The following is a 16,761-nucleotide window of genomic DNA, read 5'->3' on the forward strand; positions in this document are numbered from 1 at the left end:
CACTCTGTTCTAACATTCTTAACCGTCACTCTGTTAAATTCACATAATAAACTCTGCCAGCATATCTAATGTCTGAATTTTTCTTATCTTGCTCGTGAAACTTTTAAACCTACGCGAAATCATTCGAACGACGCGACGAAACGACCAGTGATTTCTTAATTTCACCACTTCCTGTGTCTTCGATGTGACAGTGACAATGCCGATATACGCACCAGCTAGCTGTGTTGCAGTTGCAAAGAATTGTGTTCAACTTATGCAAGATCGTAAATTATTACGACATAATGCATAGTAAATATTCTTTTTATTTCATTGGTAGTAATTCCGTTTCTTTTTAACAAACTGCTACATTTTATTTCTTTGTATGTACATAATGACGACTTTAAAGTAGACAACTTTAGACAACAGTAGACAACTTTAACGATTCATAATCCTTCAAGGTCGCCAAAAATTGTAAAGCATACAATTTTTAATACTATATTATGAAATCGAGTAAATAATGTGTGTCATTTGTTAGAAATTAAATCGCTTTCTGTCAATATAAAAGTACATTTAGACAAATTCTCGTATTTATTTCGTTATAGCGCTGAATTTTTCATAATGAAAATTATTCGTTGGAATTATAAAACACTTTTGATAAACAAAATAATGACCAGTGTGTAGCACAGATCTCTATCGGTCCTCTCGTTTCGCAAGTAACATGCGTGTGTAGTAGTGTATACACAATAGTCGTTAGATTGTTGAAGAAATGATTATAATTAACAAGAAAGTATTCAGACAAAATCTTTGCTGGAATATTTAACAAACGCTATACGAAAATTCTCCAAGTTTAACCCAAATTCTGCACTAAATAAGAAATGTTTACTAATAATATCAGACAATATTTCGTTTTCATATCGTATACAAATTTTACATATTGTCGGAATTTTGACAATGGAAGTACGTTATAGCATCTAAGTTTGATTAAGATTGTGAAACATCACAATTAAACTCCACAGTATATTAATGATTTCTTATGATAAAGTTTCTCTATTTTTTTGCACTGGATCAAAAACTATATGGTCAAAAATTTTCTTAGAATTTTTGTTAGTCTTGCTCTCATAGATTGTGATACCTAGTAAGAAAATAATATGTACAAAATTTCAGAGTGGCTGGACAACGGGAACCTGTGGTCCATTTGAGTTTAAGTTCTAAAATTTTTGACCTCACGTTCGAACATAATCGTGTTCCGCTCTTTGATAAGTGTCTAGCAGAATAGAAAGCAAGTAAATGAATGTTTCAATAATTATAAAGGTATAAATTAAGGAATTTATTATAAAAACATTGTTACGTTTTTAAATATATCGTTCCAAATATTATGGTAAATGTAAACATCTATGATATTAAGGAATACAGTAGCTACAAAAGGTACACACCCTTATTCTCCAATGAAGCATTTTTTTCTTAGATTCTACATACATTTCATTGCCATAATATCAAATTATTACCAAGATGGTATCCCGCTGGCGGTAACCATCCACATGTTATTTAGCAATCAAGTTAGAAAAATTTACCAAATGTCCAGCTGGACAAATTGCAAAGTACAAATTGAATAATAAAAAAAATTATATCAAATTTCCACATATTTATAATTTATACATATGAAAATACTACTAAATAATAAAAAATTGATTGTAGTCGGATCTAATTAATTCGTATATAAATGCAAGAATAAATGTAATGCTACAAATACTTTTTGTAGCCATTGTACGAATATAATAATAGAAACGGTAATACGCTTAAAGAACAATAATTTTGTATTAAATTTGGTTTCTGTACCCGAGATCAATATTTTAATCTACAAGGTATAATATATGTCACGTTTAATGTAATAAATCATTACAAACTACAATGTTTTCCATATTTATCAATAACAATAAAGGAAAATAGTAATATTTTTAATTTTTTATACAAAATAACGTGGCTATTCTGTACAGTATCTCTTACTTACATTATCTTTTCATACATAGTGTAAAAAAGGTAATTGTCTCAAGGTTATAACATAATAACTTTTCACTATATTATAAATCATGATATTAACAGTTCTAAAGTTTGCTTTTACGTAGTTTAAAAGTAGCTGCTAAACACAAATGATCACTTCCAACTGCAAAATTAGGTATTGTAGGTAAAGTGTTGCATCTCGTGGCTGTGGGTAAATCATATACCTCAAGAAGTTCCAGATCGCTATAAAAAATATAATCAACAGTGATCCATTTGCCCTGATTTGTTGTAGCTTCTTGTTCTCCGTGACAATTTTGATGTTTGTATACACTATTAAAATGGAAAGGATGAGTTAAGGTGCCAGAACAGAAATTAACACGATAATCATGTGCAATTTCTATTGTTTGAAAATCAGTTGTATCTGCTTTCACTTCGCAAACGTTTGATGAATTATTTTCTGAAGTATCTACATTGTGGTGTTCGCTATTTTCCAACTGCAACAGATTAAATATTCAATTTACCTTCTTACTTTGTAAATTACGCATATAACTCGAATAGAAACAATACACGGTCATATTTCAGAACTCTTAATACAATATATATACAGGGTGTAAAAAAATTGTTTGTCACGGCTTTGGCAAGTAAGTCTGTATCTTTAGTTTCCATTGATGTAGATCCGTTAAGAGAAGTGACCGCAAAGTCGACCTTGATCTTAAATTTCAGGATCAAATTCTCTTTAAGATCTTTCTTAGAAAATAAAAAAATAAAAAAATTACAAAATAAAGACAACAAACTACCTAAACCTTCTGACCAGCATCCTGTATAAAAACAAGAATACTAGAAAATTGAGAAGAAAGCACCTGTAAGATTTAATAACTCAAATGCAAATATAGTGCTCCATACCTATGGTACTTACATACATATAAAAAATAGGATGCCAATTAAAGAAGCGTCTACTTAAACATTACCATCTCAATTTCATACCAACCTGGATGGATCAACCTAACCACAACCTAACTCCAATCTAGGATTTGTAGACCGTAGACGGTTTTCCATTATACATACCTTATCAATTGTCAATACATTTTATGTGCTAAAGAATAATTCTCAGCGGCTTCATCAATAGTAGAGTATGTAAGCTTTGTCTACTGTGAGACGTAAATATATTACATACGAATAAAATCAGTTATATATACATACAGATATTAAAATTAATAAAACTTTAATATTTTTTCCAAGAGAACGGTAGGGTTATGATCATGGTTTCTTCGAGGCTTTCAATTGGCTTGCAACGAGTATTATATGATGTAATAAAAAAATTTGACCTTAAAATTCGAGGTTAAGGTCAATTTTTTGACAAACCCCTACCAATCCGAAGGTATAGGAGCATCTGCCAAAGCCATGACAAACTGTTTTTGAACATCCTGTACATTGTACATATTGTAGGTAATTGTTCGGAAATTTATCTTCAACACCAATCCTGTTGAATTTTAAATAAAACTTTTTTGTAAAACTATTTGGGGTAAAATGATTTGTCCTTTGAACAATTTTTTCTTAAACATATAACGGGTGGTCAGCCTTAACACGTTGGGTGCGGCGTCAGATCCTAGGGACTGACATTGTAGTGTTGTAGAAAGGACTAAAACGTCACGTTCATCCTTCTACTTCCATATTCTAATTCCATCATTACTTTCCTTAGTAATATATTTTCCATGTTTCAATTTTGCATATTTTTTTAACGAGCTTATTCGTCAATTCCGTGCTCCTATATCAATTGTCGACACATAAATGTAGGAACTTTATGAAATACATCCTTGCATAAATGCAGTGCAATATCCAGTGAAGTATTTTCTTTGTCAGCAGATTTTGTAATATAGTATAAATAAGGAACCTATATGTGTATCCGTATTCGCAGCACAGTTTGAATGCCTTTATGCCGTATATACAGCTTTTCTGTTTTAGATATTGCCTAAATACGATTCGCTCACGAAATGGGATCAATGACTCGCCAGTACACAACATTTCTTGTAGATCGTAATATCGTTTGAAATTTTCATTTAGAGCATCAACGAGATATTGAATCTCTGATAAACGATTGGATGTATCAACCGCTTCATTATTTTCAAAATGCAGCATCCTCAGGCAAATTTCGAACCGATCGAAATACTCGTTATTTTTCATGGGAATGTTTGGGCAAATAAAGGTCTTTAGATCGATATAATTTCACAGATGGAAATTTGATCAGCCCGATCTGTAAAATCAACACCATAACACGCTTTATTTAGTTTTTATTCGCTGGTATCCATTTATCCAAACGCTTAGAAGTCTTCGTCGATTGTGCAGCACAGATATTTGTTTGTGTGTTTATATTTTCCAAAATTTCGTCTGCAGCAAACAATTTATAAATATCCTCGATTTTAGTGCAATCCTGTACTTCCGCAGTATTTTCCCTTTCTTTTCTTTTTTTTTGTCATTATATGCACTTATGAAAGGAATGATATTCTTGGTTGCGAATTACATTAAACCATTCCACATTTTGATCATCGGACCATTGCGTATCTAATAAGTCTCTTTCATTGCTTCATTTACTGAACGATGGTGACAATAAATTTGATTGACGTATCTCTATCATCACCTCTCGACATGATAGTATTATGGATAACAAGTATTTTTTAAAATAATAAATCAACTAAAGAACTTTGTAAAACACCGCCTTAAATAGAATTTGATAAAACTTAGTAAAAAACAGGATGAAACTTCTTGCTTCCAAATTATGTCTTTACTGTTACGAGGCTTGCCTACATCTGTTCATCTCTTAGACATCGACTTTTTAATGCTCGAAAAACAAAACAGTCATGTTGAACGTGTTATCTTCTGTTTATGCATCATATTGACCAGCTCGCGCTTAGCTCTTTGCGCCGGCCAAACGGAAAGTATATCGATATTGATTCCGCACCCAACGTGTTAATTTCCAAGATATTCACAAAAAAAAAACTGTGGGTTTCACTAGAGTGTATTCTGCCTATAATCCGTGCCTATAAGCCTATAAAGGATATAATCCGTGACAGCGTATGCGTTAGTATTGGTTGCCTCGCGGCGCAATGTGGTATAAAAGTTACACATAAAATTACTGGATAAAGTACACATAAGCCCAATCTATATAAACTACCTATAAACAAACGATAACAATTAGGTTTGAGTTAAGCGTTATTTTATCCGGCCACCATAAGGCGGCTGCCAACCAAAACCAACGCATACGCTGCTATGAACGCATAATTACAGAGAGAATTCACCGTAATGGTACAGTTTTTTTGCTAATACAGTAGACTCCGCTTTAGGCCTCCGCTTTAATCGGCCACATTTTTAGTAATATGAAAAACATTGATCAGAAGAAAAATTGTTGAGATAGATATTCCGTCATTATTCACTTTCTTTCAACTAAATTTACTTTTTGCCACTTTTTGCATTGTTTAAGTAGTCGTTCTTTTACTAATTTTATTTTCTATTCATATTAAACTTTTGAATACTGGATTCCGTACATCTGTGGCGTTATAAAAAAACTTATACATACAATGTATGTATTACATATGTATCATATTTTCATCCATGGTATGGTCCATTGGAAGCAATGCGTACAAGGAGGAAATTGTGTTTCTTTCCTTATTACGTCAGTCAGTCCTATCGAACATTTGGGCAGCGTCTTTCAAGTGATCTCAAAAGCATTTTAAATGTTACTTCCACGCTTCTGTTTTCTTACATTTATTGCTTTAACGTGAAGTACACTACATATCGTGTTGTAAGCGTAAGCGAAATATATTGACTATTGCAATAAAATTAAAAGTATTGCAACGTTTGAATAATGATGGACATGCAAGTCTGACAGGTAGCGATTTGAATATCGGGAAGAGTACACTGAAGAACTGGCGGAGAAACCGGAAATCGTTCCAAGACTTGTAAGATAATCGCCAAGTTCGAACGCCCGGGACGAGTGCCTGCCCTTCGTCACCTTTGGCTATCACGATGATGGTAACCCGCTGGGGGTAGCCACCCACATGTTATATTAGTATACCGCTATAATATTTTACCAAATGTCCTACTGGACAAATTGTAAAATTTGAATAAATAAATAAATAAAAAAAAACCTTTGGCCATGAAAAAGTAGGCGTCGACACTTTAAAGGGCGCTATAAATTAAGCCCTGATCCGCGTGGCGTGCAGGCCAGCGGTCCCGTCGTCTTGCGATTACGATTGCCTAGGTTCTAGAAAGAGATAGCGAAAATACGTGAGAAAAACTCTGACCTTCTGCGTGGCTGTGATGCAGAGGGTACTCGTCATTCGTTGTACAGTCGTCATCACGGGCGAACGTAAAAGCAAAATCACGCGAGTTCGTCATATTCCGAGCTCGCAGAACGTGTTGTAGGCAGAACTACCAAACTACCGCTTGGGTGCATCTTACAGACTTTAGCGTAAAAATACAATCAGAAAGAATGCTGTCGAACATATGCTCAATGAAAAAAAGTAAAAATGAAATAGTTGATGATGCGTTATGGATTTGACTCGTGCAGGAATGACAAAAAGTTATTAGTGGGCCAATTTTAGAAGAAAAAACAATCCAATTGCGCAAGAAATCTAGCGACGAAGAATTCTTGACGAGCGAAGGTTGTCTTTAACGATGGATAAAGCAACACGGTATGCATTATTTAAGTGTTTGTGACGAAAAAATTAGCAGACCAAAACGCTGTAAATGAATTTTCAAAGAAATTTGTAGACATTATACAGAAGAAAAATCTTAGCCCTGGGCAAGTGTACAGTTCCGATGAAACAGGTTTAAAATTGCTGCTACATTCTTTTATAGGCAAGACAGTTAAGCCAAAGATATTAATATTTAAAGATATTAATGCGATTGAAACTGTCAATCAAGGCTATTTTTTTCCATGATAATGCTCCCATGTATCCGAGAAATATTTTTTTTGATGACATTAAGGTGATGATTTTATAATAATAACTCGAAATAATAACTAACCAAGAAAGACGACTTACTGTCGCCCTTAAGAAAATTAATATTGCAGATGTTATTATATATTGGTATCTGCTTCTGAAGAAACCCCGGCATCGACGTTTTTAACATCATGGAAGAAATTATGACCTGATGCGAAAAAGTTCATCGAGGGAAACTAGTTGTGAAAGGAGCTATGTGCCAATGATCGAACAGATCACGATAATAATATTGCTTTGCTCAATGATTTCAATCTTTTGGCCGGATGCGAAAATTCAGAAATAGACGATGTCGCTAAATAGCTTATAAATGATAATATTTTAGGGAATGAAATGTTAATGGATGACGAAATTATCCAAGCAATTAGATGATGGGAGATGAAGAATTAAATAATTCAGCAGTTTTGAGTGTAGATAAGAATGAAGAAGTGAGTCACGCAAAAAGCAAGACTGCAATTGAAACTACAATGAGATATGTTGAGCAACGAGAGAATTAATATCTTATTTTAAAAGAAGTGGCGTGATATCGCATTAATAAACAAAATTAAATCAAAGAAACAGAAAGAAATTACTGACTTTTGTGTAAAAAATAATATTTAGTAAACATTGTTTATATGTACATATGTATGTACTAGGTGTATGCAATAAACTTTATTCATATACTTATACGTTACTGAACAAATTCAGTAACTACTTAAAAATATTAATTGAAACATGTTATCGGATTAACTGGCCATTCGTTTATCCGACCAAGGAGGTCCTGTCTACAGCAGCCGGTCAAGCGGGAGTCTACTGTATCTCGGCAACTAAGACTGATCGCCCACCATATATATAGGGAAAAGTTGTTCAAAATGTTGATTAACATAATATATTTCAAAATGATCGAAATCGAAGAGAAGATAGTTTTCCTGCAGTTTCACCTCCATTAACTATTTATTAATTATTAACATACCATCACTTTGTCTGTTCCTTCTCCACGTAGTCTCTGTTTTAAGACATTAAAATGTTGACAATTATCAGTAATGCAAAGCCGGGGAGGGATAAGAGAATTCGATAGAGATCGGTAGTCAGTTCGTTCAAGATTTTTCCCCCTCCCTTGATATTCAAATACTCCTTCTACGATAAATTTGTATACTCCAGAATGGGGTTGCAAGTTGAAATCACCTGCCAGTATGATTGGAAGATATTTGGCACCCGTCCTGTTCATAAAATAACAGATTAGATATATTATATATATGAGCGTAATTAATGTTTTCGTAATAAAACGTAGTCACAGAAAATAATATTTCAATTAAATTCTCGACGAAACTGTAGAAAAGCTACGTTCTTTCCGATTTCCATGATTTTTTAACATGTTATAGAAATCAATATTTTAAACAAGTTTTTCCTATATACGTAACTGTCGAGCGGCTATAGTTCCCGAGATATCTGCAAAAAATTATAGATACCACTACAGTGAATTCTACCAATAATTGTGCATTCCTAACAGTGTACGCGTTAATATTGCCAGTCGCCTGTACTTTGTTTATAGTATATAATGGGCGAGATAAATTTTATAAAAATAATAGGTGAATGAGTAATTGATACTATTTTACGAAATAGGAGAATTAATATCCAATCACGCAATGGCGGCCAGATTGAAAAGACCAACTAATATTTAATGATAACCAACGATTGATGATATTCATTTTTAGTTGAATTATAACAGATATTTCTTACAGTTTTGCATATGCAGTTGCGCACGGAACTTCACCCATGCTCGTCCCACCCTCGTTTATATACATAAACAGATGATAAGTGTTATATTTTGACTAGGTCATTTTATCCAGCCGATTGCAACTAATGCAGCCGCAGCTGTTGCCACGGGTGCACAACTGTAGGCAAAATTTACTGTGTGGTATCGATAAATTTTTACGAATATATCGAAAACTATAGCCGACCGACAATTACATGTACAGGAAAAAGTTGTTCAAAATTTTAAGCTTTACAGCAGATTCAAAAATCATCGAAATCGAAGAGGCACCTATTTTTTCTACAGTTTCACCAGTTTCTTCAAAAATGAAAAGACCGATACGCTGCGTTTCAGGGTACGATCATACGAACAAATCTCGACAATCACATACCAAAGCCTAGGGAAAACCGTCCGAAAATTAAATCGTGATTAGTTGTGAAAAATCAACATGGAAGACAAGAAAGTTCTCATTCTGCGCATGCGTGACATACTATAAATGACTAAAACAGAGACAGAGATTCCCAATCATCTGTCTCTGTCTTGTAAGAATTTGGGGGACTTTGTTGACCTTTCATGACATGATTTCACAACTAGATTCATGATTTTTCACAACTAGACGCAACTCAATTTTTTCAACCAGTGTCGAGACCTGTTTATACGATGATCGTGTTTCATGGTTACGATACGTATAGGTTATAGATCATAGTATACCATTGTGTTCGACTACATAGCGCAACGTACAGATCATACACTGAAACCGAGACACAGCAGTCCTTCATAACTGAAATTTCAAGGAATGTTGCCTTATATTTTCTAAATTTTTAAATCCGCAACTTTCAAGAAGAAATTTGCAAAATAATAATTTTCAATATTAAAAAATTAATGTTTCGGTATAAGAGAATTGTATTGGGATATATTAAGCCTTCTAAGTAAAACTAAAAAGAACGCAACTCAATCCGACAAATAATTTCCGAAACAAAAATTGTCTAGTGCACCTCGATTTTACAAAAATGAGCAAAAATTCCAAAATTCGAACGTTCATACTTTTCAACTAATTTAAAAAAATAATGATTGATCTCGCTACCTCTAATTTCATGTAGACTATCTACGTATTTCATTAAATAAAAATTTTCAACATCGACCAGGTGATCGATTTAGCGTGGAATGACACATACCTATTAGTCGCAAGATATAATGATTGATAGTCCGCCACTATTTAACCTTACCATACTATAATTTATGATTGAACCAAGATTTCAATAAGGATCTCAGCAGAGTGCTACGAATGAATGTCTGGAAAATTGACAGCCGACGACTCGAAGTCGCTGAGCTATGAGAGGCATCGATAATACAACTGTTTAAAATTTATGTTTAGAGATGCGTGAGATAGTTTAGAAGTTACAAATGACTAACAACCCAACGCGTTGCACTGTCAAAGGATAGAAACTACAGACATTGTTTAAAGATCACGGGATGGAGAAGAGGTTTGCCTTAGAACCACTGTAAGATCGCGATCGTCCAAAATTTCCAATATTTAACATACCAGTACTATTTTCATCGTCTTGATGTTTAGAATCGTCCACATATGTACTTCTGTACGGTTAATTATCGATATTTCGGTTAATTATCGTACCGCTAAAGTGAATTCAAGGAAACACCCAACAGATCTCACAAAGGACATAACCTAACAAACAAACACTCACCACACTAAAGAAATAAATCAATCAAATTGGAAGATGGCATCCCACTGGGGGTAGCCATCCACATGTTATATTATTATACCACTAAGCTATAATAGTTTACCAAATGTCCTACTGGACAAATTGTAAAATGTAAAATGTAAATAAATAAATAAATAAATAAATAAATAAATAAATAAATAAAAAAGTGAATTCTGACTATAATTATGCGCCTGTAACAACGTCACGCTATTATAGTGTTTGAACTTACTTGGACTCGAAATGCGTCAGTTTTGATCCTGAATTTAAACTTAATTCTTACCATTTGTTCATAGGTTATACAGGTTTATGTTAGATGTCATTTTATCCGGTCGACGCGTACGCTATTGTAACATCAATCCACATCAGAGACCAGGTCACACACCGCGGGTAAGATGGTAGCCAGATGTCTACACATCCTTGGCGCGTATCCTCAATAATCTTAAGGATCCACCATGGATCTTGGCATTTTTTATAGTTAAGGTCCTTTAGACCAAACAAGTATCTTTTATTTTAAGTGCCCCTTTACATTTATCGTTTACTACGGGTTGACATTGGAAAGTTAGTTTTTCTCACGTTTGGTATCTTCCGTTAGCAACTTTCTCTCGAGGGCGGCTAAAACCCTTCCTGGTCCACCAACCATCTTATTATCCAATCGGAAGCGGTGTCTACTGCCCTCACTTTCCCAACCAAAATTGTCATCAACAAATCCGATGATCCCGTGTCCTTAGACACACCCACCCCTAGCTTTCCTCCGCCACAACATCGTCATTAAACTTACTTATTCTCTATCTTTAGAATAGTCAACATATCTCTACCGGTTTCTACCCTTAGACCAGTCGCGTACTTAACGCATCCGTGTAACTAGGTTTTATACCAAGTTGTTGGAGTGAATTGTGATTTGTGTGTTAATTCAGTGTGTATTCCATTGTGATTATTAAATTCATAATAAAGTTTGATAAAAGGAAAGTTAATAGTTGTGTTATGTCTCAACCTTCTTGTTTTATCATCCAACCCTCAAGTTTACGTGACACTATCACAGACGCACAATTATAGGTAGAATTCACTTTAAGGGTATCAACAGTTTTTTTGCGAATATCTCAAAAATTAAGGCCGAGCAATAATTACACGCATACAGGAAAGTTATTCAAAATCATGTCCCCGACAACATATTTAAAAGTCATTGACATCGGTGAGGCGGATGAGATATCGTTAACTACCACCCTCTACCGTTTCGCTTTTGCTGTCGAAGTGTGGAAATTTATTCCAAAATTATACTAATTAAGGGATAATTAAAATACCAGGAGATCGCTTTTCAACAAGGGCATGATCTTCCGTAATATGGATAAATGATTCATCTGATAGATTTAAAATAAAATTTACAAGATCTCTAGCTTTAGACATATACATATGCAGACACGCATATTTATCGCAGAAATGATGTACAATATACAGGATGTATAAAAAGTAAGTCCAAACACTGTAATAGCGTGCTTCTACATCTCTGTATCCCTCTGGTGAGAATTTGGAAAAAAAGTCTATGCAAAATTGACCTTGAGCATAATTTTCAAGACCAAATTTTTTTTTATAGCAACGCCTTGTACTTATCACGAGGAACAAAAGTCTAAAACGATTTTGGGATAAGGTTAACAATTTCAACTAACTCAGCGCTCGGCCTTAGTTTTCGAGTTCTTTGTAAAAATATCCCACCACGCGGCCTTAATTTTCAAACTGGGTTGGGTACTAACCTACTAATACTACTAAATAGTATTAATTCAGTAGCCGCGAGGCGGTCAGGTAACATTATTTAATCATTTTAAAGAACAATTAAATAGATTCGTTGGAATTCTCAGTAAAGTGAAACAGTGAAATGCTGGTCGGACAGATTAATACTACTACTTAACTCAACCCAATTTGGGTTTGTTGAGAAATGGTTTCGGTTAAACTTAGCTGTAGTAAGCAAATCGCGACATAAAAATGACGAAACTTTTGGGTCTTTTTTCTTGACTAAGGTTAACTCTAGATTCAGTACTAAAATAAAATTTAAAGATACTTATAATTGTTTGCGACACATTTTTGTGATATATTGCTTACTTACATAACCTCTTTTAACATTGATATGTTTTTAACTTTATTAAATTTAAAAAGAAACGGCGATACTGACAAATTACTCATTATTACCGAAACTTGAAACTCCTAAGACGGAATTTCTAAAGTACGTCCACCCTACGCAGCTGCTTAAAACCCGAATCACACGGACGACATCACATCACCCATATGCACTAAGAGAAAAGGCAAACAAAGGGACTCATACCACACAAAAACTGCGTAAAATACCTAGGAGTAAACATAGACTACAAATTAAACTACAAGCAGCACACCGAAACTCAACTTGCTAAGGCCAATAAAGTATTCTGGAGAATAAAAAAACTATTCTATTCCAAACATCTCGACAGCAAAGTAAAAATACTATGCTACCAAGCACTAATCAGACCGATCATTACCTACGGCTGCCCAATCTGGTACAACATATCAGCCTCCCAGATGGAAAAAATCTGCATATTCGAAAGAAAATGCATCAGGGCTTGCTTGAGTACTTACAGATCCGAACACAGCGGATTCAAAAAATATGTAAAAAACAGAACAATATACGACCTAGCCAACATTCACCGCATCGACTGTAACATCCTAAAGCTAATAAGAAACCACTTCGCGTGAGCGGCAAAAATAAAAGAAAACAGCTTAATCTTCAGTTGCCTATTTCCTAACAACGCATATTACAAAAACACTCGGACAACAGGCCACATCCCCCCAGAAGCTTTCCTATACCTAGACGAAAAAAAACTACCTCCAGGACCAAAACAACACCCCAATAATTTATCACATAAAAAGAAAAATAGGGATCAAAACCATACTCTACATGGTGGAGATACAACATGGCCCTCCCCCGGAAAGACACCAAAGACAAACACAGAAAAAACACAAAAAAATACTGGTGGATACAGAACCCATAATAAAATAAGAGAGAACATTAAATCGACAGAACTCAATTCTGACACCGCATAACACAGGTGTAAAATGTAAATACTGTAAATATTTGTAAATAAACCTATTTGGCATCCCCCTCCCCTGCCCCCTCCCTTTCATCCCACCCCTCCCCAAAGTTACACAGCACCCAAAAAGCAAACTACCGAAGCATCCTGTTTTGCGACCAAGTTTTCAGGACAGAAAAAAAATTAAAAAAATACATAAAAAAGCTCCGCTCCCCAGCGGCTTAAACCCAAAAATTGTATTATACAACGAAAAATGTAAAGCGCCGACACATAATACAGTATGGCTACGTCGTACCGCCGCGTATCGGTACCTTTGCCTAACATACCATTACAAAAATTCACCGTTTATTGTGAATATGTACCCAAAACTGTATTCTTGGACTCAATAAACTTTAAATCTCCCATAAACATCACCCATATGGGGTAATCACATAACGACACCGCTGCGATGTACGCATCTGATACTTGTATTTATACACATACCACGCGGCGGTATGTACATAACATACGACTGTATCGATAACATGGCCACGTTGCGTTCATCGTTGCGTGGCATCGTAACATGGTTACGTTGCGTTTAGCGCTCGCTCGACCATCTCGGAAGCAGTCTAAATACAAACTCGGTGAAATGCAATTGTGGCGGTCGAATTAATATCTATTAATTGTTATTAAATACCTTTATTTTAAAAATACATTTTCAGTTAATAAAAGTCAATAAAAACGTGTCCATTCTTGAAATTACTATCGACAAGATTTCAAACAAAATCTACTTGATTTTTACTTAATCTAAAAAGCTGTCCATATGTTGCATCATCCAACAAATGGTTTCTGATTAATATATTGCAATAATAACTTTTCTCGACAAAAGCACATTTCTGTTATTTGCTTTTCTTTTCTTTTTTAATCGTCGTAAGTGCTAATAGTATTTCTTTTAATATCAGCACAAGCAAATTTACATTGCATTCATTAAGAAAACTGATTTGGGTTTCACTACGCACGACCTTTTCGTTTGACAGACAACAATATACATATTATACTAAACGCAGCGGGACTTTTTCCAAGTACAAGGCACTTGATGTGGTCGCTAAACCTTTGAATTTATAACCTCGGAATTTATGATTCTCATGAACGCTATTTAGACTGGCAAAAAGACTTTAAAAGAAAAAATATATGCATTTGTTTGTATTTACAGCAATGGGTATAAAACTGATTTCTCAAAAATATCTTTGCTGGAATATAAATCGTCGGCTGGTTATAAATCGTACCGCCCATTGTACAATGATCTGGAAATCTGGTAATTTGTGGTGAAAATCAAATTTCACAACTTTAATTTAAAAGCATTTCTTTTCTTTTTTTTATGAATTTATAATCCTCTAAAGCTTCGAAATTCAGACACTTCAATTCAGATTAAATATAAAGTTACGAAGACCAAATAATGAAATTTTTAATGAAACTAATTATTTTAATTACTTATTATGCAACGAAAATAGAACCGATATTATAGAATCAAAGTATAGGTTTTGCAATTCGATTATAAAAAGTTAATTGTTATTAAGTTCTATTAATGGTTATTAAGGAAATAATTTCGTTCTAGTGCGAACCTATGTAAAAATTGATTCTTTTCTTTTTTACATCTTTTTAAGGAATTTAACAATACTTCAACTCCACAAATTAACGAGAATACTAGTTTAAATAGAAACATATTTTTTAATAATTAATATTTAATAATAATTAATTGTTATTAAAAAATGTATACGTTTTTATTAATCTTCATTAATTTTTATCAAGTAAGAATATATTTTTTAAATAAGCATATTTAATAAAAATGAACTTGTCCACCACAATTAGATCGCATTGAGTTTGCATCTAGACCACGATCATATGATCATTTATTTGATCGTGGTCTAGTCCTAGACTGCTTCCAAAGCAGTCGATCGTCAGACCCGTGCAACTAGCTTTTAGAAAGAATCAGGAAATTCAGGAAATTCATTTCAAGACTTGATAACATTGACTGGTTATAAATTTCAATAGACTTATCGGTTTTAGTCTTTTTTCTGTAAAGATAAAGGTATCTACAGTTAAAGTATTAGCAAAAGTATTTGAAAAAACGATGAGCTTGCTGAACAGCAACACTTAGTAATTTTCACTTCCGTAACATAATTTTCAAAGTTTTACAATGTAAATATCATAAAAAGTCAAATATTTATTCCGTATTATTTATTTACTTAATATTCTGATGTAATTTAAAATGTATTGCTTGCCCTTCCTTGAATAAAAACTTAAACAAATAAGATAAATTACTTACATTGTATTCTCCAGGAAAGCAATCCTCTCAATTTCTGCTAAAAGAAGTTGAGTTTGTCCCAATCTCACATCATGTCGTCTCGGATTGTAAAGTAGATGGGTTGTAGCAATCACCAATTGTATTTCAGGATTTTTTTTAACTGCTAGTTTTGCAATAATTCCAACATTATCTCTATTCAACAATTCAATACCAGATTGATAAAGTTCAACTTTTGCATAGTCTATTAAAATAAGCTGATCAGATCGATATAGGAATAGCAATCCATCTTTTTTATCGTTTGTTCGTTTTTTATATAAATAGTTATAACCTAACTCCCGGAGCGGAACCAAAAATTCTTCCAAATGTTCTTCTTGCATTTCTTGAAGGCAAATCACCTGAAATCACCAACCACATAATTTAAAAAAATCTCTTTAGATACTCTTCTATAAATGATAACTTTAACAAAAAATAGAACTTTGAAATAGAAATAATTATAATAAAATTGAAAGGAAATCACAATAAGTTCTTAAGTAACATTTAATCACAAACACCATCAATATTTTATGTTACAAATCTATTTTCTACTATTATATTTCAAACTTATTTAATACTATTCACCATCTAATATCGTTTCTCGGTTAAATAAGCACATTAGATAAAAACAGTTTAGTTTATTATTTTTGACGTAAGTATGCCAAAATATATTCCTAGAATACCAACGTATAATGATACCAAAATTCTAATCGGATTGGTAACAATCTCACTGAATTATATGTATTATGCTTAGGTCAGCAAGCTCTAAAACATAGCAACGAATTTTATGTTACAGATTTCAGTAAAGATAGATTCATAAAATGAAGTTTTTTCTACAAATATACAAATACACACATGAAGATATAGAGTAGAATATTATACAGGATGTATTAAAATTATTTGTTATTATACTATTGGAAAGTGATTCTACACCTTCGTATTGACGGAGATCTGTTAAAACAATGATCGA

At 33.4% G+C, this 16,761-nt stretch overlaps 1 protein-coding gene across 1 annotated transcript in view; it reads right to left on the reverse strand.

The window, feature by feature from the left end:
* Window positions 1-1,842: 1,842 nt before the first annotated feature.
* The window catches only part of LOC117239377 (protein angel), a 31,524-nt gene continuing 16,605 nt past the window's right edge, over window positions 1,843-16,761 (reverse strand). The window contains exons 4-6 of the mRNA XM_033504879.1: window positions 15,780-16,153; window positions 7,924-8,170; window positions 1,843-2,471 (exon numbers count right to left, since the gene is read on the reverse strand). Coding sequence (XP_033360770.1) covers window positions 2,082-2,471; window positions 7,924-8,170; window positions 15,780-16,153 — 1,011 coding nt within the window. The 3' untranslated portion in view covers window positions 1,843-2,081. The remainder of the gene's footprint in view (window positions 2,472-7,923; window positions 8,171-15,779; window positions 16,154-16,761) is intronic.

This window comes from Bombus vosnesenskii, unplaced genomic scaffold (genome assembly GCF_011952255.1).
Source record: "Bombus vosnesenskii isolate JDL3184/JDL3185 unplaced genomic scaffold, Bvos_JDL3184-5_v1.1 scf7180000013957, whole genome shotgun sequence".
Lineage (NCBI taxonomy): Eukaryota > Metazoa > Arthropoda > Insecta > Hymenoptera > Apidae > Bombus > Bombus vosnesenskii.